This window comes from Delphinapterus leucas, chromosome 16, assembly GCF_059928025.1.
Source record: "Delphinapterus leucas isolate spDelLeu-1000000601 "Yukka" chromosome 16, BTC_Dleu_Yukka2, whole genome shotgun sequence".
NCBI lineage: Eukaryota > Metazoa > Chordata > Mammalia > Artiodactyla > Monodontidae > Delphinapterus > Delphinapterus leucas.
The window spans coordinates 39098408-39124473 of NC_143144.1; the positions used below are offsets into that span (position 1 = coordinate 39098408).

The 26066-nt window shown below is 39.6% G+C and overlaps 2 protein-coding genes and 1 pseudogene across 6 annotated transcripts in view; 1 reads left to right on the forward strand and 2 right to left on the reverse strand.

Annotated features, from left to right (window-relative positions):
* GLUD1 (glutamate dehydrogenase 1) overlaps window positions 1-6161 on the reverse strand; it is a 40378-nt gene extending 34217 nt beyond the window's left edge. The window contains exon 1 of the mRNA XM_022562459.3: window positions 5435-6161. Within this exon, the coding sequence (XP_022418167.1) occupies window positions 5435-5888 (454 nt within the window). The 5' untranslated portion in view covers window positions 5889-6161. The remainder of the gene's footprint in view (window positions 1-5434) is intronic.
* The window catches only part of SHLD2 (shieldin complex subunit 2), a 135252-nt gene continuing 114582 nt past the window's right edge, over window positions 5397-26066 (forward strand). For all 5 annotated transcript variants that reach the window (XR_016388094.1, XM_022562454.3, XM_022562449.3 and 2 more), the window contains exons 1-2: window positions 5397-5882; window positions 7332-7387. The gene's annotated coding sequence lies outside the window, so the exon portion shown is untranslated. The remainder of the gene's footprint in view (window positions 5883-7331; window positions 7388-26066) is intronic.
* Window positions 22795-24600, reverse strand: LOC149747260 (ubiquitin-like FUBI-ribosomal protein eS30 fusion protein pseudogene; annotated as a pseudogene).

Consider the following 26066-nt stretch of genomic DNA (forward strand, 5'->3'; position numbering starts at 1 on the left):
AGAGTAGTAGGAATCATTGTGTTGATGGCATGACATGATTCTCAATCAGTGCTTACCCCATGATACAATTTGTAACTTTTTACATGAATAAATCCAGACAATGACTAAGAAGGTGGGTGCTGGAATCAGATGGCTGGAGCCTGAACCCAACCCTACTACTTACTGCTGTGTAACCCTGCCAAGGGAGACCTCACTCTTCAGCCTTAGTATCTGCATCTGAAAACCTGGGTCAACAGTGCATTCATGAGGTTGTTCTGAGGAATCAAAGCAGTGATGCACGAAAAGCTCTTAGCAAAATGCCTGGTGTACACGTAAGAGCTCAATAAATGCTATTATTGCTATCCCTTGTTTTGCCAGTTGACCTTTGTGAAGGCAGACTCTCCCAGGTACAGCTGCCTTTTGAAAGGTAACTAAAAATGTCTTGAGCAGCCCTCGCCCAGATTGTCTTCTTGCCCTTCATAAAACCTGTCCTGCCTTTATCAGTAGTATTTCATACATTAACATTTCAGTCTTGATAGTGAGTACTTCAATCTGCATTATTTTCTGCCTCTGGAAAGGGGAAAACACTGATTCATCTAGATAGCTAGGTCAGTTTTAGATAATAGCTGTGGACTTAAGACTGTTCACGGTTATCTTGTAGGAAAGGATTGGGAGTAGAGCTGCTTCATTTTATAACTTTCACTATTATTAGAACATTTGAGTCATACGTATGTATTTTAACAGGGGTTTGTTGGGTAGAGCAATTATGGGCCATTTATGAGTCAATGTGCTTCATTAAAGTGATATTAAAGGTTTTTTCCTTTATTATTTACATTATAACAACCTAATTATTATTGGTTGTTGGCAAAGCCCTCAGTATCTTTAACATAATTGGATAAGAAACAATTTTCCCAAGCAATCTAAATTATCACCAACAATCTAAACCTAGTTTCTTCCCACTGTATAAGTTATAAAATCTAAGTCATTTCTTAGAAATTTAAACATTGTCAGTTTATCTGGAGTTTGATACATACTACTGGTGTTTGTCCTCCAATTTTTGATGCCCCAATTCCTGAAAAGTGTCCTTTGCATATTAAGTGAGCAGTAAGTGTTTGTCTTCCTGCATATGGGGTTTTTACTGCCAAAGCAAACTAGCTAGAGGGATTCACACAAAGTGACAGGAAGACTGAAGGACAACCTGGCTTACAGGTCTCCACCATTATCGTAGCTCTTCATTCCCTAGTATTTTCAGGGAGGGCATTTGGCTCCCATGAAATAAGAAGACCTTTATAACAGCAACGCAATTCATATTTAACTAAAAAAGTATTAAAAACAACAATAACTCAAGGCTAAGGGCTAGAGGGTAGAAGACATAAGCTACCTGTGTTCTAACTGAACTTCCAGGTTGAGTTAAATTTATATACAAAGACTACATTTACCTTGTGGCAGCAGATGTAGACACATACTCACATTCTAAAAATATTAGACAGTGTGAATTTATTCAAAGTTACCCGTTTTGATGGTTGTCAATTCAGCATAGGAGAAATAAGTAAGAAACATTTTTTTTCCGGTGAAAGCAGAGGATGTCTCATTTAAAACCAGTATCAGAGACCTACTAGAGAATGGACTTGAGGATATGGGGAGGAGGAAGGGTAAGCTGTGACAAAGTGAGAGAGTGGCATGGACATATATACACTACCAAACGTAAAATAGATAGCTAGTGGGAAGCAGCCGCATAGCACAGGGAGATCAGCTCGGTGCTTTATGACTACCTAGAGGGGTGGGAGGGAGGGAGACGCAAGAGGGAAGAGATATGGGAACATATGTATATGTATAACTGATTCACTCTGTTATAAAGCAGAAACTAACACACCATTGTAAAGCAATTATACTCCAATAAAGATGTTAAACAAACAAAAACCACAGTATCAGTACTTTCTAGTGTTTTCTCAAAAAGCACTACCATTTACCACAAACTTAGATCCCAAAGGCCGAGGGGGACTTCAGTACTGTACTGACTCCAACCCTTAGCTGGCTGCCCTGCCCCCAACCCCTGTATCCTGCTGCCCAAAGACAAGAACAAAGACCATCTACCTCCTACTGTTTCTTTTTTTGCATTTCGGCTCTTAAAAACAAGTCAATGGGTCAACATAAGGTACACTTTTTTTTGGGGGGGGGGTGCTGATATTTGCAGTTAAATGAAAGATTTAGGTCAGTGCATCAGGATTCCATCAACTTTATTTAAATGATAATTTTAGAAAGTTCTAAGAGGAAAAATCAGTCACAGGAAATTTGGACTCAACAGTTTTAATCTGAAGACCTGAGGGGGGTGGAGGATGGGAGGACAGGAGGGAATAGAAAGTAAATTGACTCCTACATCAATGAATTGCTATCATCAATCTCTCTACTCCCCCAGTGAGTTAAATAATAAATTTCCTTCTAAAAAGGTATATTGATCTCAGGTCGAACCAGGGCCAATAAAATACAGAGAATTTATTCTGAAAAAGTTAACAGGAATAATCACTGATAATGTTTTCAAACACATAAGAACCTTTGAAAGTCTTCTTAAAGCAAACTCCCACAAGATTCATCTTTGCTGAAAATATTTTTAAGGCCTCCCTTAAAACTTCCTTTCAGAGCATGAAGCACACTTGCAAATCCTTAACAGATGCAAATCTATTGCGTTCATTTAAATATGGTTATGTGGGAAAAGAGAAGCACAAAAACAGTATGTATTATTAAATATTTACTTATTAAATATTTACTCAGTATAAAGTACACATCAGCCACCCCCAGGTCTTAAAACCACCTGTTTCCCATACCCATATTATAAATTGGATTGTTGCTTTGCTACAACCTTGAGAATTTTATGTTGGAAAACTCAGGTTAAAGGTTGCTCTTGATGAAAGATTAGAAAGCTGAGGGTTGGGAAAAGGATGATGCAGAGCAGACAAGGGTCCCCCCCAACCCAAAGAAGTTGGTCAAGAAGGCAGTTGAGTTAGGATGGGGAGAGAAAAGTGTGCTTAGGAGGGTAAGTTCACATGGCTTCTCCAAAGCATTAAAAAAAATCTCAGTCACCTAATATATGCTATATTTCTAAAACAAGAGTGAGACCAAGGAGGTTAACAACTTTCTTGTACTGTTTAATTAGAGGGAAAAAAAACCCACTGAAAATAAGTCCCTCTTGGAATATACATTCTTTGCAACAAGATGGGGGTGATAAATGGGTAGGAAAATCCCAGAGTGTCATGAAAGCAAAGCATGGATGTCTACAGTACCCCCATTTTGCTGATCATCTATTTAGTACCCTGTTCATTATCTTAAGCACCCCAAAATATGTTGAAGAGCCTGCATAGCTATCTGATCCTCGCCTATCCTTTTCTCTCCAGAAAGTCTTTCAAATTTCTTAAGATAATAAATTTATCACTTTATATTGGCTGATTTTCTTTCATATTATCTTGCAATGCTTGCTACCATTTATTAGTTGCACTTCCGTTTCTCTGTTAATATGCTGGGATTTAGTAGTGCTTTCACTAGCAAGCCTTCTTGTAAACGGGATAAATAGAACAGAGAATTGTATCTTACGTTCTAGTAGGAACAAGTGTTACAGTAACAGTGCTTTCTATAGCTGATGCAATTTGTTGCTAGCTTTATTATTATTTTGGTATAAAACTGCTGTGGCAAGAGGAAGAGGACTAACAAATTAGGACAAACTTTAGTTGCTTTATTGAGTCTGTGGAGTTGTGACTCATGATAGGAGAGGGCCTGGCATAGAAAGAACAGAATAATATAAAGAACTTCAAGGAAACGAAGTCAGATCCTGCAGAAAAACAAATATACTGGTTTCGCTGCATACCTTTTAAGCAACTGGAAAATACTGCCAACAAGATAGTATATAAACTTGATGTCCATTCTAAAGAAACACTGCAATTTAATATTTGCTAACTTTGCCTCTTCTTCTAACATCTTTGATTTTCTTGGGAGCTTGAACTTGTATTCTTGGTTTAGAGAATAAGGGAGTGGATAGGAAGAAGGCACTGTAGATGGACAGTGTGTATGTTTTATGTAGTATTGGAGCTGGAAAGGGAAACCAGAGGTCAAAGTGGTTCAAAAGTTGGTTTTAGAATTGGAAACTGAGAGCTAGAGGATAATTAAGCTCTAAAGGTTAAGTCCTAGAAGTGGGTGGGGTCAATGCAAATTTAGCAAGTAGTAGAGGTAAATCATTTACCTTTGCAGTTTGAAGCAACCTTTGTTCCTGGGCTAAGAATGCCAGCAGAGCTCAAATTTTTCTGCTAGAGAGATTTCTAAAAATCATCCTTAGAAGTCAGCTGGTATAATAGAACACTGGACCAGATTTACAGAGACAAAGGGTCTAGCCCAACATCCTCTGTGCTTATTAGCCAAGCAACCTCCAGCTAGACTCTACCTCCTTGGGCCCTTTATTCTACATAATTTTTTAATAGAAAAAAATGGTTTTGCCACGTTACTTTTAAGCACTATTAAAGATGCACTGTGCGATTTTAAGGGGGGAAAAGTAGCGGGGGAGCCTTTATTTGCTCAAAGAAAGCAATCTGACTGCAGAAGAAGCCAAATCTACAGACATTCAAAAATTTAAACTACAGGATAACTTAGTGACTATCAAATTTTAACCGACTCATCCCCTTTCTTCAAGCACTTTATCTTTTCCTCAAGCTCAAATCTGGTGCTAGCCTGAACCAGTACACACCCACAGGGCTATTTCATTCCATTGGCTGGCGGGCCGTCCTGCAGTCTACACCCTTTAGATTTACTGTCAGGATGCCTGGTGTTTGTCAGGTGTTACACTGCTCATGTATTACCTTTTTCTGTGTGTGCAAAACTGAAGCTGCCAGAGTAGGAAAGTAATTTAATAAAATATCGAAGTATAATTAATAAATTCATCTGGTTAGTAAAACTCTGAATTTCAAACTTAAAAGGCAATTCATTTTGTATGTTCCTGTATCATCTGTCACTGTTGTACAAAGAGTGAAAAAAATCCGAAAACAATTATTTTGTGGTTTGCGTTCGCCTGAGTCATAGAAGCCCACAAAATCTTGTAGAGGCACAATCTGATGGGCCGGTCATTTCCTTTTCTACAAGTCATTTCCGTCAAGACCCACCCTGTTTGTCACAGTCGCTAGGATCAAAAGAGCGGTGGCAGTGTCTTCTGCATACAGCATCAACAAGCATAAACCGGGGATGACGGCTCGCAGGGGAAGGACCAACTACGTGGTGGGGATAGGGCGGAAAATTCACTATCCACCAGAGCCTGACACATCCCAGGCCGGGGCTGGGAGGGAGCGGGGAACGTGGGAGGGGGACAGTGCCCGCCGGGGCTGAGTCGAGCCGTGACCCGGAGGCAGGAGGCAGAAGGCAGCAGGCCGGGCGGGCGGGGCGGGGCGGGGCAGGGCCGCGGGACAGGGCGCGAGGGGCTCACCTCCCTTGCAGGGCGTGCGGTGCTGGCTGTGCTGGGCCCGGTAGCCCTCGATGACCTCCCAGGAGCCGTCGTCGCGCCGGATGGGGAAGGACAGACTCAGCACATGGTTGCAGGGCTTGATGATCCGCAGGATGCCACGCACCCGGTTCCGTTTCTGCTCCTCGCTCTCCCGGGTCTTGAGGTCCTCCACCAGCTTGTCCTCCACGATGCTGGCGCCACGGTCGAAGAAGCCCTCCACCATCTTGAAGAAGTTGGGGTCGTCCTCGCGGTCGGCCGCCGCCTCGCTGTACTGTCGCCGGCCGGGCGGCGCGAGCCCCGGCTGCGGGGCGGCGGCGGCTGTGGCGGGCTGCCCGCGGGCCCGGCCCAGCAGCGCGGCCGAGTCGGCCGCCGCCGAGCCTAGGGCTGCGGGCCCGACGCGGGACAGCAGCAGCGCTTCACCCAGGCACCGGTACATGTCGGCAGGACGGAGGCCGCAGAGGCAGGCGCTCTCACAGGCCCGGGGACGGACAGAGGGAGGAAGGGCCCGGCGCGGGCTGCCCTTTTAAGCTGTAGCTTCCTGCCTTCCTGGCTGTCCCCTCCCCTCCGGCGCTCGCCGCCTAACGGGAGGACGCACTTAGGGTGCAGTGGGCCAACGTTGCCTGTGCCTTGCAGGGCAGGGGGCGCGCGCCGCCCAGGGAGCCGGGTCGGCGGCGTGCGCCGGCGGGGGCTCTCGGGGGCGCGCAGGCGTGGGCCGTCCTGGTGCGCATGCTCGCAGGGCGAGGGGCGGGGCGAGGCACCCTACAAGCTTCCGGGATTTGCGGGGAGCAGGTGCCTCAGGTTTGTACGCACCCCGGGCCTCGTCCGGAGGGGTGTTTTGCCGGGGGAGGGGGCCTTCCTGGGGAAGGGGCCCATCCGCCTCTGGGGGGCGCTGAGAGTCCGGTCCCGAGACCGCGCGCGGGTGAAGGTGGTGCGGTCTGGCGGTGGGCCGAGGGAGAATGAGTCATGGGTGTCCCTCCTTTCCGCCCGCGCGCCCTGGGGCGCGGGGCAGCCATCCCGTCACCCTTGCATCTGTCTTGGGGCGGCCCGGAGAAGCAGCGTTTGGAGGCCGGGCTAAGAGCTTGGCTTTATCCGCTGGGACTTCGAAGAACTCTTGTCATCGGAGTTGGGGTTTTGAAGTGGCTTGCAGGAAGTGGAAGGGAGAAAGCCTGAGAGCTGGGGAATCCCTTACCTATTGGCTTTCACCACTTTAAGTTTTTAATTTTGTTCCATTCAACCACTCAATGAGGTTGAGATGAAATAGTTATGTTGTATCAAATACAAATTTGATACAAATCGTTGTATCTTTCTAAAATTTACTGAGTGTGCTTCCCCATTTCAGAGATATGTTCTTGAAATAGTCTAAAAACAAGGACACTGTAGAAATGCAATAATAACTCCCGGATATTGTTTCTCAGTAGCATATGTATTAATGGTCCAGAATAGGATTTGTAAACGTTAAAGGACATGAGGGTTTAATTATGTACTTACAAATGCTTGATGAGAAATGCTAAAGTTATACATTAGATGCTTGTAAAAGTCTAATGACTCAGTTTTTAAGACAAGCTATCAAAGGCCGCATAACCAGCTTTAGCGGTCCCAGTGTACTTTCGTGATTTTAAAATGGCACTTTTTTGACCTGCAAAACGATTTTGCTTCCTTTCACTTTATTCATCTATTAGCATATGGAAGAGAATGTTTTAATTCTCACAGTATTATGTACAGTATAAGGTGATAACCTAGATGAACTAAATTACATTAATCTATTCAGTGTGCAGTCAAAGCAAAAAAGGCGGAGCTTATCTTATTTTTATCTTTTTTTTTTGTATTATCTTATTTGCTAGATAAATGATAGTCATTATATTTGTATTGTGTTTTTCAGTGATAACTATTCTCTGGACTGAATCCTGAATTTGTCTTGTTGGTCAAATGATTAAGGTACTAAATTTCCTTTTCACTTGATAGTATTATTTTATATTGCAAAAACAACAACAAGCAAATACAAAGTATCAGAATAAAGTGATTAGAATCAGTGAACGTGGAAATTTTTCCCCTTCAGATTAAATTCTTAGGTATGTTTTGAGGAAAGTGGTTTAAAAGCTTAGTTTTATTGCCCTTGTTTATCTCTTTCTTGATAACTATAGCCTTCAGAAAAATAAATGTTTAACTTTGCTTCTTCCCAGTTTTGTTCACCTGAATTCAAGAAGGTAGAAAGGCTATGGAAGGAGAGAGGAAATTTTAACTGAGAGTCTCCTATGTGTAGATGTTTTACGAAATATCTCTAAAAGAACCCCTAAAAGTAGATTTTTTAGTTTTTAAAATCATTATGTTTTTAAATTATTTACAAGTTGTAAAAAAAATTCAAATTGTATAGATAGATTTTTTAAAAAGAGTGGAATAATCCAAACACTGTCCTGACCCCCACCTTCCCATTTAGTAAGCAGTTGGAATGTTTCTTTTCATTCTGAAGTAGGTATTATAATTCCTGATTTATTTGGAGGGTGAACTGAGGCTCACAGAGACCAAGCAAATTGTTGATGATCACCTAGATGGTAAATAGCACGCTAAGATTCACACCATGTATCTGACTCGAAGTTATGCTGTTCCTGTTATTCCAAGAAATATTTTAAGTGTTTGTTGCATTTAGTTTAAAATTATTTACTGTGATGTAAAGTCTAGCAAGTTTCAGCTTTACACTGATGATTCCTTTATAAAATATACAGATACTTTGCAAATTAAAGTTTATTGATAATAATTTTCAGTTCAAAAGGAGACTAGATTGGGATTGACATGTATACACTAATATGTATAAAATAGACAACTAATAAGAATCTGCTGTATAAAAAATAAATAAAAATTAAAAAACAAAAGAAAACAAAAGGAGGCTAGAATTTAACTTGAAGGGAATTTTGGTCATTTGATAGCATTCAAAAAAGACAACTGGTTTTCTGCCTTTAAGGTTTATGAGTTTTCCTTAGCTGTTTCAAAATTCCAGGTCTTTTCCCTTTGATTCATAGCATGCATTTGTGCTTTCAAGTGCTTTTAAAAATATTTTAGAATTATTTTAGGATTTAGAAAGACAGCATATAAATACAGGAACAACATAGTTGTTTTCAAAATAATTTAATTTGGAAAGGTAATACATACTTTCTACTTTCTGTCTCTAGATTTGTCTGTTCTGGACATTTTGTTTAACTGGAATCGTGCAATCAATATATGGTTCTATATGGGAACATATGTATATGTATAACTGATTCACTTTGTTATAAAGCAGAAACTAACACACCATTGTAAAGCAATTATACTCCAATAAAGATGTAAAAAAAATTAAAAAAATAAATTAAAAAAAATATGGTTCTTTGTGACTGGCTTCTTTCACTTAGCGTATGTTTTAAAGATTCATCCGCGTTGTAGCATGTATCAATATTTCTTTTCTTTTAATGGCTGAATAGTGTTCATTGTATGGCTATAGCCCTCTTTTTTTAATCTATTCAGCTTTGATGGACATTTGGTTATTTCCACTTTTGGGGTATTGTGAATAATGCTATTATGAATGTTCTTGTACAAGTTTTTGTTGAGATGGATGTTTTCAATTCTGTTAGGTATGCACTTCAGAGTGGAATTGCTGGGTCTGTGTTTAATCTTTTGAGGAGATGCCCAGCTGTTTTCCACATAAGCTGGACCATTTTAATTCCTATAGGCAGAGGATTCTAATTTCTTTGTATTCTCCCCAACACTTTTTTTTTGCAGATTTTTATTTGCGTATAGTTGCTTTACAATGTGTTAGTTTCTGCTGTACAGCAAAGTGAATCGGTCATACGTATATATATATATATATATATATATATGTATATATATCCCCTCTTTTTTAGATTTCTTTCCCATTTAGGTCACCACAGAGCATTGAGTAGAGTTCCCTGTGCTATACAGTAGGTTCTCATTAGTTATCTATTTTACACATAGTAGTGTATATATGTCAGTCCCAATCTCCCAGTTCATCCCAGCCCCCCAACACTCATTATTATCTGGTGTGAAGGGGTGACTCATTTTGGTTTTGATTTGCATTTCCTTGATGGCTAATGATGTTGAGCATCTTTTTATGTACTTATGATTTGTGTATATTTTTTTAAAAGAAATGTATATTCATATCCTTCTTCCACTTTTAAATTGGATTGTCTTTTTATTGTTGACTTGTAAGCGTTCTTTATATATTTTAGATATAAATCCTATATCAAATATTTGATCTGCAAGTGTTTACTTCCATTCTGTGGCTTGTCTTTTCAGTTTGTTGATGATGTCCTTTGAAGGACATAAGTTTTGAATTTTGATGAAGTCCAACTTCTAAATGTTTTCTTTTGTGGCTTGTGCTTTTGGTGTCATGTCTAAGAAACCATTGTCTAATTGAAAGTCGTGAAGATTTACACCTGTGTTTTCTTCTAAGAGTTTTGTAGTTTTAGTTTTTACATTTCAAGTTGATTTTTTGTGCATGGAGTAAGGAAAGAGTGCAATTTCATTCTTTTGCATGTGGATAACCAATTGTCCCAGCACTATTTGTTCAACAGAAGACTATTTCTTCCCCACTGAAGTGTCTTCACACTCCCTTGAAATCAATTGACCTAGATGTGAGGGTTTATTTCTGCATTCTTTAGTTCTTTTCCACTCACCCATATGTCTGTCCTTATGCTAGTACCACAGGGTCTTGGTTAGTGCAGCTTTGTAATAAGTTTTGAAATCAGGAAGTGTGAGTCCTCCAACTTTGTTCTTTTTCAAGATTGTTTGGTTCTTCTGAGTCCCTTGAATTTTCATATGAATTTTAGGATCAGGTGGTCTATTTCTGCAAAGAAGTCAGCTGGAATTTTAGTTTTATGTTGAGTCTATAGATCAACCTGCGGAGTGGTGCCATTTTAACAATATTACATCTTCTGATTCATGAACATGAGATGTCTTTTCATGTATTTGGGTCTTCTAAAATTTCTCTCAGCCATGTTTTGTCTTTTCAAAATATAAGTTTTGCACTTCTTTTGTTAAATTTATTTCTAAGTATTCTTTTTGATGCTATTATAACTGGAATTGTTTTCTTAACTCCATTTTCAGATTATTCATTGCAGGTATACAGAAATACAGTTGATTATTGTATATTGATCTTTTATGCTTCGACCTTACTGAACTCATTTATTCGTTCTGATAATTATTGTAGTGGATCCATTAAGATTTTCTCTATACAAGATCATGTCATCTGCAAGTAGAGGTAGTTTTACTTCTTTCTTTCCAATCTGGATGTGGTTTATTTTATTGCCTAATTGCTCCTTACTCTTTTTTACTGTTGTATAGTTCTTCATTGTATGGTTGTGCCATGATTATTTTTGCTCTTCTATCATTGATGGACGTGTAGGTTGTTTCCAATATCTTGAAGTTACAGTGGTGCACCAGTGAATAACCTATTACATAGAATATCAGTTTTCAAACTCTTTCATCTCAGGACTACTTTACCTTAAGAGTGAGTAGTGAATTTGAACTTAGAAAGAATTTAGCAGACATCAGAATTTTGTTTTTCTTATAGAGTTGTTTAGTTCATATTTGACATAAATTTTCCTCTCTGGATATTAAAAATGATACAATAAAACCAAATGATATAACAAATCAAATATTTAATTTTTTAAAGGGCTTTTAAAACAAGGAACTAAAAATCTTGATTTTTTAATTTAAATCAGGTCCCTATGTTATTAATTCTTATTTATTTATTTATTTATAAGGCTGCTTTGGGTCTTTGTTGCTGCGCGCGGGCTTTCTTTAGTTGCAGTAAGCGGGGGCTGCTCTTCGTTGCGGTGCGCGGGCTTCTCATTGCGGTGGCTTCTCTTGTTGCAGAGCACGGGCTCTAGGCACACGGGCTTCAGTAGTTGTGGCTTGCGGGCTCAGTAGTTGTGGCTCGCAGGCTCTAGAGCGCAGGCTCAGTAATTGTGGCGCACGGGCTTAGCTGCTCCGCGGCACGTGGGATCTTCCCGGACCAGGGCTCGAGCCCGTGTCTCTTGAGTTGGCAGGCGGATTCTTAACCACTGCGCCACCAGGGAAGTCCCCCCCCCCCCCCACGTTTCTAATTTTAATAGGTTTTAGTTCTCAAGTGCTTGTCAGTACCTCATTAATCAGCCAGATGAGTGTGGGGGAGAGAAGAGTACCCCATAAAGAGGGGAGACCATTTGCAAAGTCCTGAAGATAAATGACAGCATGGTTTGAAAATACAGGGTAGTGTATATTTTGGTTAAAAGCAATTTGATCATCATAACAGTTTGGCTTAAACAGCTGATATGAATATCTCCAGTTCTGTTTTTTATTCAAGTATTGGTAATTTGGGTGCATCATGGATTGTTTTTCAAGTCTTTGTGCCATAGTTTTCAGGAGAATATTTTCTAATATTTGCTTTTGTGCTTCTGATTGATATTCAGAAAAGTTTGTAATTTTGGATTTTTTCCCCCTTTAGTGAGTATGTTTTTGTAATAAGCAGAAAAACAGTAAAAGAAACTATATCCAAGAAAAGGATCTGAAATTTTCAGGGTTTGTAGTCTTTTTCCTCTTAAAAAACTTTTTTTTTTCTTAATAAATCAAATGTCGGGTATATCTGCTTGGCTAGTTTGGCTAAGTTTTCATTTTGCTGTGTTGCTGAATAATATTCAACAAAGGTTTTATCAACTCTTGCTTAAGGGTTCTTTCCCTGTTATGAGTAAACATGAAAAATCATAGTAGGTTCTTTATCCCTTTAAGCATAGCACGCAAGAAACAAGTGAGGTCTCTTAAAAATTAACCGTTCTAAGGTAGGATTTTGAACTCACGTGTATGTAATTCATTATATCTCTGTCTCTCTCTTTTTTTAAATTGATGTTAAGTTTTTTGCTTTCCTTACAGGTAAAAAGGATAGTACCTTGAGTTATTCATTATTCAAGATGCCTCACCATTCAGCTCCACTTATTGATCTATGTGGATGACCCTCTATAACAGCAAATGTTTATTCTATCTTTAGCATTTTCTCTCTGGAAATTTTAGATCAGTTGTGATTTCAATATGGAATTAGGGAAAAGAAAGAAAGAAATTATAAGCTAAAAATTGCAACACATTTCTGATGCTGTTAAAAGCAAACATAACTGAAAAATATACTGAAGAAGCAAAAAGTACCTTCCCGTTGGCCATCATGGAGAGTTGCAGAAGAAACAGACTTTACTGTGAAGCATAGAAGTGTGTATAATTATACTGAGTTTGTTCCTTAGTGAAAGGCAGAAAAGAAAAACGTGAATGAAGCAGGTGGGATTAAGGTAGAGACACTGGTAATGTAAGCAGATAAGTTAAGGGGTCCCTGGAGAAAGAGAACCAGGAGTGTTTTTCTTGACATAAGAGAAGCCATTTTGTGATCTAAGCCTGGCCACAATGCTTGCCCTTGAACAAGTCTCAGTAATTTTGATCTTAAGGGAACTGAGGGAATGCAGGAACAGAGAAAAGCCAAACAATAGTGCAGTGATAAAGCAGAGTCCTAGTTCCTCCTCAGGGGATAGACATAATAATATATCTTTGAGTTCTGCAGGAACTGAAGTCCCATCCAGGCGGAGGATGGAATGATGTTGACCCTCCTGACTTCGAAACACTGAAGCTTGGACTCTGTTGACCTTTCCCTCAATTTGCCCCAGTTTGTTTTTGTTTTGTGTTTCTTTGGCCATGCATTATGCCGTATTCTCCTCTGCTCAAGTGCCTACATGAATATGCAGGTACCCTTACCTTAAGACTTCCCCACTTTTGCTGTTCTGGGAGACACTGCTTTGGGAAAGATCCCAGGTGTTCTCCTTACTTGCTGCAAGTAGTAATAAATCCTTCCTTCTCCCGATCTTTGGCTTGGTTGTGTCTATTGGCTGGATACCCACCCAGAGGCCAACCCAGTTTTCAAGTAACAGTAATGGCTGGAGTTGGCTAAGTAGCAACAATTTAACTTCCTGATCTGGATAGCATGCAATGAACAGATATTCGTTAGCATTGTTAGTTAGGATGCTTTGGCCCTCAAGTAACAATATCCAAATAAAGATGACTTAAACTAAAGCCATAAACTAACTAGTAACTGTTATCCAACAAGAAGTCCAGAGGCAAGGATATTCATTGTTGGTACAGGGCTTAGTGATCCATTGCTTCAGGGACCTAGGGCTTTTCTCTGTGTTATTTTTAGCAACTTGGTGATATCTCTCCTCGTGGTTGCAAGATTGCTACAGTGATTCCAGGGGTCACATGCAGACATAACCAAGTATTATGTAGAAGAACAGCAGTTTCCTCCCATACATATCTCTTTATTGGTGAAGAAAACCTTTTCCAAAGGCCTGCCAGCCAGCTCAGCTGTCTTAGGCCCCAGTAGCTAGGATTGGTTATTTGCCCATGCTCTTGCTGTAAGGGAAGCTAGAAAGAGGACTTTCTGGCACTTTTACCTTCTGAAATATAGGCAGGCTCTAACGGCAGGGGAGAGAGTTGTGGAAGGAATAACTGTTCAGTTGGCAGCCAACAGTGTTTACTGTATTTGCCATCAAAAATAACATCCTCTCCATGCTATCTTATTGTGATAATACATTTTTTTAGAATCCAAGTACAGTTAAGAGGGGTGAAGCATTCTTAACCATGACACTGGGATTTGTGATGCTTATGGTTTCATGTTCTTTACATTGAGAAATCTGCAGAGTCTAGTTCCCTTTGAAACTATCGTCATTATGTTTCACGTTCTCTACACTGAGAAATTTGCAGAGTCTAGTTCCCTTTGAGACCTTATATAGTGATGATACTTTTAAGATTATGCCTCCTTTTTTTGAACAGCTTTTTACCATTGACAGCTTGTGAGGCAATAACTCCATGCTGTGGTGTTTGCTCTGGTGCCACACAAGAGGACAGAACAGAAACCCATCCTCAACTTCTGGGAAAAAAATCTGGCATTTATAATGAAATATCAAGTGCTCAAATGATTTCAACAGATTTTCAGATGGAGCTGCCATCAGTAACTTATTGTCATTGGTGTAACACATAGGCAAATGGCTTAAATTAAGATGACTAATCTAGCATTTATGTTGAAATTAGAAGTTCTTCTTATCTTTGTCCTAAGGTTGGAAATGACAGCCTCATCATAGTCTCTGTTACAGTAACATACTGTCAGAAACACAGCTTGAGATAAGACTGTTTTGAAGATACATGGGTTAGCTATGTAAAGGTGCCCTTTACATAGTTTTGTCCTCCACAGTGTCTTCATCAACTGTAGAATCTTTATGATTGCATTCTTGTAGGCCATCTAGAACCAAAGAAACACAAAGGGATTACATCTTAGATTCTAGAAGTTGATATCTGCCAGCCATACACACTGAAAATTCCAGTCAGCTGTTTAAAAAAAAAGAAAAAAAGAATGAAGTATTGGTGAAAAGGTGTTAATACAGAAAGAACAAATATCTGGACTTCAAGAACATGGGGTATTTCTGATGAAAGGATCAAATTAAAGCAAATATTTATCCTTCATGTGTTTTTTCTAGGTCAGGTATAAAATGAAATTATTTTGAATAATAATTATCTGGTATTTTTTATGTCTACTTTAATGAATTATAGACTTTGCCTTCTGTAATTTCATATTCTTTTCTGCCTTTTTAAAAAATACAATACAAACACCAGAAAAGTGAACCCAACCACATTCAGCAAGCAGTCACAATTGGCTTTAAATTAATTAGAGAAAATTTAAGTGGAAAAACTAAAAAAACCAAGCCCTGAGAAGTTCCAATTCCTTGCCTCTTATGGTTTTCATTTATTTTAACACTTACTTAGGGAAGAATGAAAAAGTGTACAAATGAGAATAACAGAAGGACTACCCCTAAGTCCATGATACCTTTTTAACTACAGGTGTTCTTCACTGACCCAGCTCTTGGTGTCTGAACTCAGAAACAGGCTAGATGGGATAGCAAGTGTTGCTTAGATTTTATTCCTAACCTATTTCTATAGATTCATGTTGTTTCTAATCTAAATCACAATTTTTTCATATTGGTTCTCAATATGGAACATTTACGTTTTTCTAATTTTTCTCTATAGTTATCAGTGAAAGCAGAAATAACTGGCAAAAAATCAATTACAGGAAATTCCCTGGCAGTCCAGTGGTTAGGACTCAGCACTTCCATTGCAGGCGGCCCGGGTTCAATCCCTGGTTGGGGAACTAAGATCCTGCAAGCTGCACAGTGCAGACAAAAAAAAAAAAAAAAAAATCAATTAGAATTTTAAAAAGTAGGATAACATCTGAAAAATTTGAAATATGAAAGAATAATGCTTAAAAATATATATCCAGGATCATAAAAGCACTCCATGATGTAATTAAGGTAGAATACAGGTATCCCCCACTTTTGGAAAGTTCACCTTACTCCACTTCGCTTTTATGAAAGACCTACATTAGTACCGGTTTTCAGTACCTAAAAGAAATCTGAAGAGGACTTTCACTTTATGAAAAAAGGTGAAAAGCAAAAATAGCACTCGGCGTTTGTCTTGAAGGGAGCCAAGCTGTTATAGAGATGGTGCACCACCAAGCTCCTTCTCAGGAACCACACTCAGCATGTCAGCGTCAAACAGCCATAGCTTTGAACTGTTCCTGTGTGCATCTATGCTTTATCTCAGTTTATTTTGTGCATCCATTAGCTAGATGTCTCCTAAGTTAATTGCTTCTTCACTTTACGCCATTTCAGCTTATGAAAGGTTTCAGAGGAATGCTCTACTTTCGCATAGTGGGGGAGAACTGTAATTGGAAAAACAGAACCAAAAACAATGACTAGGTGTTTTCGATTTTTCCACTTTTGAAAATTGATTTTTTATTTATAATAATTTTTCTTGAAATAATTTTTGTTTAGAAATAATTTTAGATTTACAGAAGAGTTGTAAAGATACTACAGAGTTCCCTTCGACCATCTTTCCCTACTATCAACATCTTATATAGCCACGATGCATTTATCAAAACTAAGAAATCAATGTCGGTACAGGTATATTTATTTTTGATTGTCATTTCAGCCAAATTATCATGTTGACCAACATGCTTTTTGCCAAATTACCTGTAGCTGTACTACGGATCTTAATCAAGATCACTGCTATGTCCTCATAGCAGGACATGCTTTCAGGTGGTCATGTGACCTTAATCCCTTGTTCCTCAGGCTACAGATGATTGATTGCCTTTCAAGAAGGTGCCTTTGGGCAGCAGGTGCCTTTTGGCCGGCCATGTCCAGTCTAAATGCTGGCCCAGAAACCTATGATGTGACTTGGTCAGAAAGATGACTTTCCAGTTTTAATTTCATTTCTCATCTATGTGTATCTTTATAATATCCTTGTCCCCCCTTCTAAATGTGGTCCAAGTGTTTTCTTTTTTTAAACAAAAGAAAATCCTGGTCAAAATGGTATGAATTAGGTAGTACTGTCATAGTTCACTGTGGCTGGAGTGTGAGTGTATGTGTTGCGGGGGGAGGGGGAGAAGCAGGAGAAGAAATGGGAAGAGATCAGGTGGGACAGCTCACCAGATGGTGAGTCTCTTCAGAGGACCATTTCATTGGCTTTACTGATATCCTCTGTTGTATGTTCGTTCTTTGTGATTTTTGATTCGAGAGATGGGGGTCTTTCATAGTTCTATGACATTTTCAACTGTTACCTCTTCAAATACTGTCTCTACTCGGTTCTGTCATCTCTCACTTTATCTTCTATGTATCTTACCTATTCTTTTTATGCAACTTTTTATTTTTTTATGTTTTATTCTATAGGTGCCTGGGGTCAGGCAAAGTGCCACCTTAATCCAAGGTTTGTAATTCCCGGGACCATGACACAGTTGCAGACCTTGGTTATAGGACTTAAGGGACTGGTTTACTTTCAGATGACTGTTAGTGTGAGGATGTTGCCCTTTAGGGTTACAGATTATTGTGGGGATACTCTCTTACTAGACTCATCATTTTATGTGGGTCCTGTGCTTTGAATTGTGTTCCTCATACACTATGACATCATCAAACAAAAATTTATATTTTCCCTCATGAACAAATGCCCTCGGATCAAAAGCAGCTCCATTGCTAACTTACTCTAGGTTCCTGGTTTTCTCTTCCAGTTTTAACTAGGTAATTCCTTACTATCTTGTTATGGCTTAGTGACTTTTAAGGATTTGTTTTTTATATTTCACCTAGTGTTTTTAGTTGTTTTCATAGGATGAGTTGGCTTGACTCTTGCTCATCACTTTGGAGAGCTGGAACTTATGTTGTTATTTACATATTTAAGTATGTCTAATATTGATCATTGTAAACACACACACACACACACACACACAAGATCCTTTTGTATTCTACTTAAAGTTGCATTACAGTTATAGATTCATATGGGAAGAATTGATATCTTACATTATTGAACCATAAAAGTATGAAGCACCTTCCATTATATTCAAACAGCCTCTATTGTTCTTCACAGTTTTTATAGGCTAACTTTTATTCCTATGGACTTTATTTATTTTAATTTTTTTTTAAGTTTTTTTTTTTTTTCCTGTGGACCATTTTTAAAGTCTTTATTGAATTTGTAACAATATTGCTTCTGTTATGTTTTGGTTTTTTGGCCATGAGGAATGTGGGATCTTAGCTCCCCGACCAGGGGATGAACCCATACTCCCTGCATAGGAAGGCATAGTCTTAACCACTGGACCACCAGGGAAGTCCCTATTTATTTTAATTTAAAAGAAACTTGTCTTGATTCTTTGCTGGATTTGTTTCTGTTTTGTGTTTCTGTTTTAAATGGCTTTAGCCTGGAGAAGGCACCCTATGAATTTACATAACTGTCTTTGTAAAACTCTGTAATTGCATGGTTCTTAAAATGGAATTAGGAACTTATTTATGGTCTTTTATTTGACTTTCATATCCAAATTAAAATGTGGGTGTCTACTTTAAATTTTTTTACTCCTTAATACTCAGATTTATTAGAAGATTTTAAGGTTTATTTTCTCTCTCACATTTTACTTAATTATTCATTCATTCATATAGAACTGTTTATTGAGCACCTCTTATTGACCAGAGCCTGCAGTGAACAAGACAGACAAGGACAGAGCTTGGGAAGTTAGATTGCAAGGAGTGCTAGAGAGGAAGTAACAGGGTGCTGTGCTGCTTTAGATAGGGTGGCCAGAGAGCCCTTTTCAAGGAAGAAACATTTACATTGAAACTAAAGGCTGAGTTGGAGCAACCTATATAAAGAGCTGTGGGTACAAGTGAAGGAAACAGCATGTGGAGAAGCCGTGAGAGAGGAAAGACCTCGACATATTTTAGGAATGGACAGAAACCAGTGTGATTTTGGAGAGGTAGATTATGTCGGCAAGGGCTTTACCTTTTCACTTTTTGTTCAGTGAGAAACCCAATTGCAAGTGTAACGGGCATAAATTTTGTAAACTACAAATTTGAATGTGCAAACATGTAACTTTCATTATTTCTCTATAACTAAAACTTCCTTAACCCTGGAGCTTCTTATTTCTACTGGGTAATAGAAAACAATCTTGCCAATTTAGGATAAAGTCAGTACCTTCTGGTCTAATTTGTTAGTTAATTCCAGGATTACTCAGACCCTTGGGTAAATAATCAGTCCTTTGGATAAATGTTCAGTTTTTTCACATCCCCCCCCTTTTTTTTTTCTGGGGTGGAAGGTATTCACAGAGAAGCCTTATAATATTTTCTGGCGTTGAGGAAGTGGCCTCTCATCTTCGTGCCATCCTCTGCCCTTGGCCGCTACTAGGTTGTACCTTGTACTGGCTTAATCTTGAGTGGCCCTGTCTGCTCTGCTGCATCTGAGGCTGATGTCCCTGATGCTTCCATGGCCTCTGGGCGCGGGTCTGTGTGTGCTGGGTCCTCCTTAAACCCAGGCTCTTTTGGGCCCACTGACCCAAGGCAAACTCCTTAATGGTTTCCACGTTTTGCTGGCATGCTTGGGACTCTGAGGTAGCTTTTCAGGAGTGTGGTCTGGGCATGTCATTGGTATTGCTCCCCTACTACACTGAGGTAGTGTTAGTTGCAAGCTTTTGCTAAAAGGCTTGCGGTTCCCTGGACCGTAACTTAGGAAGGGGAGACATAATTATCTTGTATTCTTGGCCCTTCCCCACAAACATACTGGAGATCTTTCTCACCCTTCCTCACCCTGAGACTTAGCCCCAGATGAGACAGAAGGTAAGAATTTTGAACTTGTATCTAAACTATTTCTAATTCCTCTTTCTTTCTGCACTCCTCTCCCAGGTTTTTCTGTCCTCTAAATTGCTGGGGAAGAGTTGCATTTACGTCACCACCTGCTACTTCCTCTGTGCTGTAGTTTACAGTATAAACTCTGCCAGCAGAGTTTTCTTGCCGTGGGGTGTGATGTTTAAAGCCATGGTTTTAGAATTTAAAAAGCTCTTTTTACTCTTAAGCCTTCAGATACTGCCATTGAAATCCTTATCTTTCAAGAATTATGGTTTCAGTGGATTAAGGAGCTAACTGTAAGAGTCGAAGCTGTAAAAGTCTTAGAAAAAATGTAGGTATAAATATTTATGATCTTAGACTAGGCAGCAGTTCCTTAAATAGGACACCACAAGCACAAATAGCCAAAGAAAAAATAGATACGTTGGACTTGGTCAAAATTGAAAACTTTTGTGTATCAAAGGATATTATCAAGATAGTGAAATATCCAGGTACCAGTATCTTTTCATAGAGTAAAAGGGTCCAGAACTCCGGATAGAATTCTCAGCTGGAGATGTAAATTTTGTCATCATCAGTGAGTAGGTAATGTAAATACAGTCATCCTGGGGTGGACGTTAGAAGAGCAAAGAGAGGAGCCCTGGGGGAGTGTCAGAATCTAAGGGCTGAGTAGAGAAAGGAAGGAAGGATCTGAGAGGTTGAAATATGAGTATGAATTACCATAAAAGCTTCCCCAACTCGATTTTAAGTTTCTTGAGGACTAAGACCATCATGTTCATCATTTTATCCACAGTTCTTACCATAAAGTAGGTTTTCAGTAAATGTCATTAAATGAAGACTGAGAAGTTTTAAGAAAAGAGTGGTCAGCAGTGTCAAATGTAGAAAACAGGTCAGCTACTATAACGACAGAGCAGCAAGTAGCTGATTGATCATCTTCTCTAGAACAGTTTCAGTGGCATCTCCATGGCAGAGATAAACGCCAGGTTGCTGAGAACTAGAGAGAATAGTTGTGAGAGAGTGGAAGCAGTAAGTGCAGGCATTCTTTTCAAAAAGCTTGTAGAGATACAGGATCATAGGTAGAGGGCATATTCTATCAAGATGAGAGAAAGTTCAGCATGTTTATGTGCTAAACAGGAAGAGTCAGGAGGAACGGAGAAGTTGATGATACAGGAAGAAGGAGGTATGTGAGATTGATTGAACATTGTCCTTAAGAGTAGAGGGAACAGTGAGGATACTAGGTTTCAGCAGGAATAGGAATATTGTTTCCATTGAAGTCGGAATAAAGAAAGGATGGTGCAGATGGAGAAAAGTGTTTGGGTGGTAGGTGAGGAATTTGGGGTATCAACACACTTGATGAATTTTTCAGTGAAGTGGGGGGATCACCTCATCAGCTGAGATTATAGAGGATGGTGATGGTGATTTTAGGGGAGAGTTTGAGGGGAAAGGGAGAATTTCATTGAGATAAATGAGAGGGCTAACTGAATGGGATTACTTAAAGGAATTGTAATAATTTTTCATGGCTCTGGTATATATAGTTGTGTGATGATTTTTCCCCCCTCTCTCAGGCCTCACCAGCCTGAGGGGCTGAGCAGACAAGTTGAACAACTGGATTGATTTTGGTTTGAGTTTTACAGGCCAGTGTGGCAGAGTAAGGATGCAAGAAATGACGGTAGTTAGAGCATTTCAAGTTCTGGGCCATTGAGTCTAGGCTCAGTAGCGAACAAATGAAACCAGAAAGTAGCTGCTGGGATATGAAGTGGTCAAGACTGGATATTGGATTGTAAGATTAAATAGGAGCAGTTGCTGGTTATGACTGAATGCAACATCTGGCTATGGAATGGGTTTCTGAAGTGGAGAGAAAGTGAAGGTTCCTGGAGTTGAGATAAAGGAACTGTAGAGCTAGAATTTTACAGGAGTCAGCTACACAGGAAGTGAGTTGCTCAGAATGGTGGCAGAGCAAGGGGTGGAAAGAATTTGAACCAGGTTCCAAAGCCTTTAGTGAATGTGGGAGAGTGACCAAGACACCAGTGGATGACAAGGAGAGAGAGGTAGCAACAGATGACTTAAACCTCAAAAGACGTACCTTTATCTGAGGGTAAAGAACTGTGATGGTGAACAAGGCATGATTTCCATGCTTCACGTTTGCTGAGTGGGAGAGAATAGCTCGCACCCAGATTAGTTTAGAGAGCAAGACTGCTGGCAACCAATTTAAATTGGTTGGGGTTTAGGGAATTTGTTTGCAGTGGAACAGTGTAAAGGGCTATCAGGAAGTATAGCTATTGGAGGGTGTGTGATGGTCGAAGAGAGAGACAGTACAGAGCAGAAATGAGATCAGAGTGCAGCAGGAAAGAGGGATTAATCGTAGGGGCTTACATTTTGGTTGATTGTAAGAATATGGTGATTTTAGCTAATCTCAAAATTTTTATTAATTTTGTGGGAAAAATACGTTGATGCTGACAGACAGAGGTTCTGGGTTATGCACAAAGCTAGATGAGTTCATTGTTTTCAGGTCTACTTGGCAGTGTTTAGCCGTCTGTGGCCTTTGCTCAGCATGTCATAAAGAACCCTAGCATGGGGCTGTTTTCTTTTTGGCAAGGCTTAGCCCTGGGAAAGGAGGAAGGCAGGGGTGGAAGCGATTGGTGCTCACTTGATTTTTTGGCCTTGACAAACTTGTCTCTAAGGGGTGGGCATATGGGTAGAGGTAACCCTGAGTCCATATTGGGTCTTGAGAAATCATTAGGTCTTCAGGCCTTTGCACAGCAGATGCCAGGTTAAGAGGGAGTGTAAAACTTTCTGAGTCACAAAAGGAGGGAATGGCAATATAAATAGTTCTTGATCTCTTTAAAGGCATGTAAATTTAGTAATATTGCAGCAATAGTTTAGCCATATTTGTTATAAAGTATAACCTGAAATACTACATGTTAAATGTGGTTTTTTTTTTTTTTTTTGGCCAGACCCTGCAGCTTTCAGGATCTTAGTTCCTGCACCAGGGGTTGAACCTAGGCCACAGCAGTGAAAATAACAAGTCCTAACGGATGGACCACCAGGGAATTCCCTAAATGTCTATTTTTGGACATTTAGAAAATGTATCAATTGATAAAGTTACAAAATAATATTCTGAGACTTTTACCTCTCCCAATATGCCTTAAAACCAAAGGTTACACTACATTAATATTTGGCATATTTTAAATGTGCTTTCAGACTTCCTCAAGTCACAAAATACTTAGAATCATGATGCATGGTGTTTTGGCAGAACACTAAGAAATACTGATGTGTGTGATTTCATTGTATAAACTAAGAACAATTTTGCTAGCAGGTAATATGACTTCGTTGTATGTTTAACCATTTCTGCCTCTCACAAAACGATAAATAACGTTTGAAAGAAATCACATTTCATACTTTTCCCGTCTTTGACCACTAGGCCAGTTTGCTTTGTTTTGTCATCTAGTAGAACTTTAGCTCAAAAGGCAAGTGGTATCAAGTAAGAGTTAAGCAAAATTGACATACTCCATAAAAAAACTTGGAAAATTTAGAGAAGTAGGAAGAAGGGTCACCTATGGCTCAAATCAACCATAGTTGACATTTGGGTGTTTGTTTATTTATTAATTTGTTTTTTGTTTCTTGGTTTTTTTGGGGTTTTTTTTGGATTGGGCTAAGTGGCTTTATTAGAGAAAGCCAAGATTACAAAGGACTTAACAGTTGGCATTGGGGCCCTTCTTCTTGCTAAAAGTGGGCACAACATTGACAAAGCACTGGTTGTACTGCATACGCTTCTTGGCCCGGCCCATTTTCTTTTTCTCTTGTTTGGCCACCTTGGGAATCTGACCTCTTACTTTCCTGGCACGGGTCAGGGAACCATGGACTTTACCTCCAAACATGCAGCTGGCTACTTCCAGAGTGATCGGAGTGCTCACAGCCTCCACCCCACACTGGCCCAGGGTAGCCTCATCCTGCAGGAGCAGGACCTGATCTCCTGGAGTGAGGCCCTCCAACGAGGCTACGTGAGCCTTGATCTGGGCGACTGTCACCTGGCCAGTCACCTGGAGAGTGTGTAGCTCCTGCGCGCAAACAACTGCATGTTGGCAACTGAACAGCTTTACCACTGCCGCTAACGTGAAGATGGAGTTGAGAAAGGAAGGAATGAGGGTGTGCACGTCCTCTCCACCTGCTGTTGCCATGTCACTGGGTGTATTTTTATTTTTTTTATTTATTATTATTTTTTTAAGTTAATTTATTTTTGGCTGCATTGGGTCTTCATTGTTGCCTTCGGGCTTTCTCTAGTTGTGGTGAGCGGGGACTACTCATCATTGCAGTGTGCGGGCTTCTCATTGCGGTGGCTTCTCTTGTTGCAGAGCACGGGCTCTAGGCTCACGGGCTTCAGTAGTTGTGGCACGAGGGCTCAGTATTTGTGGCTCGCGGGCTCTAGAGCGCAGGCTCAGTAGTTGTGGCGCACGGGCTTAGTTGCTCTGCGGCATGTGGGATCTTCCTGGACTAGGGTTTGAACCCGTGTCCCCTGCATTGGCAGGCGGATTCTTAACCATTGCACCACTAGGGAAGCCCTTGGCGTAGTTTTAGTTTTAGTTTTTGTCTTAAATTTTGATTACTTGGTGTTTTGTTGGCTTGTTTTAGAAAATTATGCTTACACTACAAAAATAAACTAGTAACTTGCTTTTTCACATAGCATTATTCATAATCTTTCAAATATAATTTGTAATGACTGTGTAATGCAAGTAATGTACCACTCTTTGTTTAATCCTTCCACTAAAATTAGACTTATTTATTTATTTATGGCTGCACCACTCAGCTTGCGGGATCTTAGTTCCTGGACCAGAGATGGAACCTGGGCCCTCAGCAGTGAGAGCTCTGAGCCCTAACCACTGGACCACCAGGGAATTCCCTAGACTTCTTTAGCATTTCTAATTTTCCACAATATTAAACAATGAGGCAATATGTGTATTTAAGGTTTTATCTTGTATTCTTATTTATTTCCATAGTATAGATTCTTGGAGATTTGATTTGTTTGATCAAAGGTTGTAAGCATTTCTGAAGATCCTGACACATACTGCTTAGAAAAAATTCTAAATGGAAGGGTAGCATGATCAGCACTCTGGTAATGACTGTAAATTTGCCAAATGGGCACAATAAATACCAAATGGAAAACACGCCATCATTTGAATATTGACTTCTATACAACAGACATGAGACTTAAATAGATGTATCTTGATAACGGAAACTATTCATGTCCTAATTCAAATGATTGCAGGCTGGGTGATGATGAATAGGTTCCACATAGTATCTTGGATAATTGAATGACTACTGTGATGAGATGTGATCACTTGCAGCCACTGAGGGCTATGAGAATGGAAAATAAAACAATGCTCTATTCTACTACTTGTATAGGTTCCAGGCACTGAACCCATGTGCTGGAATCTGTAAGGAGATATTACTGGCTTATTAAGGATACAACTCAGGAATAGCCAAGTGGAAGAGATGTGTAGGGCAAGGTATCGGGGAAGGGGTGTGGAGCTTCCCATGCCTTCTTCCACATGCCACCCTTCCTGCACCTCGATGTGTTCACCAACTGGGAAGTACTAAACTTGTATTTTTTTTAAACATTTAATTTTAGTGATGGAATTCTTTATTGTTTCTCATAGTGTTTTTTGTTTGTTTTGTTTTGATTTTAAAAGACATTAATCAGTCTTGAGGGATGGTCTGTGGAAAAGTGGGTTCTATCATATAAGTTTGGGAAACTGCATACTAGGTATATCCCTTGACTCCTTGGAGATTTATGATGAGCATCAACTTTTATCAGGTTAATAAAGGCTCAGGGAAATGATGTTACTACTAATAATTTAACATTTATCAAGCACTTATTATTTTAAGGCTCTGTTCTAAGAACCCCAGATTTTTTTTTTAAAAACATCTTTATTGGAGTATAATTGCTTTACAAAGGTGTGTTAGTTTCTGCTTTATAACAAAGTGAATCAGCTATACATATACATATATCCCCATATCTCAACCCCAGATGTTTTAATCTTTCTAATTTTTACAACAAATCTGTCTTTGCAATTGTCCCCTTTTTTTTTTTTTTTTTTTTTTTTTTTTAACAGGTGGGAAACCTGAGACCCAGAGTAGTGAAATAACATGTTCCAAATCTCATGGCTAGGCCAGGAGGTGGAAGAGCAGGGATTGAAACCCAGATAGTCTGACTCCAGCGGGCTCCGGGCACTATGTTGTACTGCTTGTAACCAGCAAAGAAACTGGTTTAGTGTTAAGTCCGGCATTTCTCAAACTTGTTTGACTGTGGAAACTCATTATCTTTCAATATTTTTATAGGGATTAGTCTTCCATGAAGTTAACTCTGAAAAATGCTGCTTCGAGCCAGCCCACGCTGGTGATCTGCAGTCTTTCAAAAAGTGTTG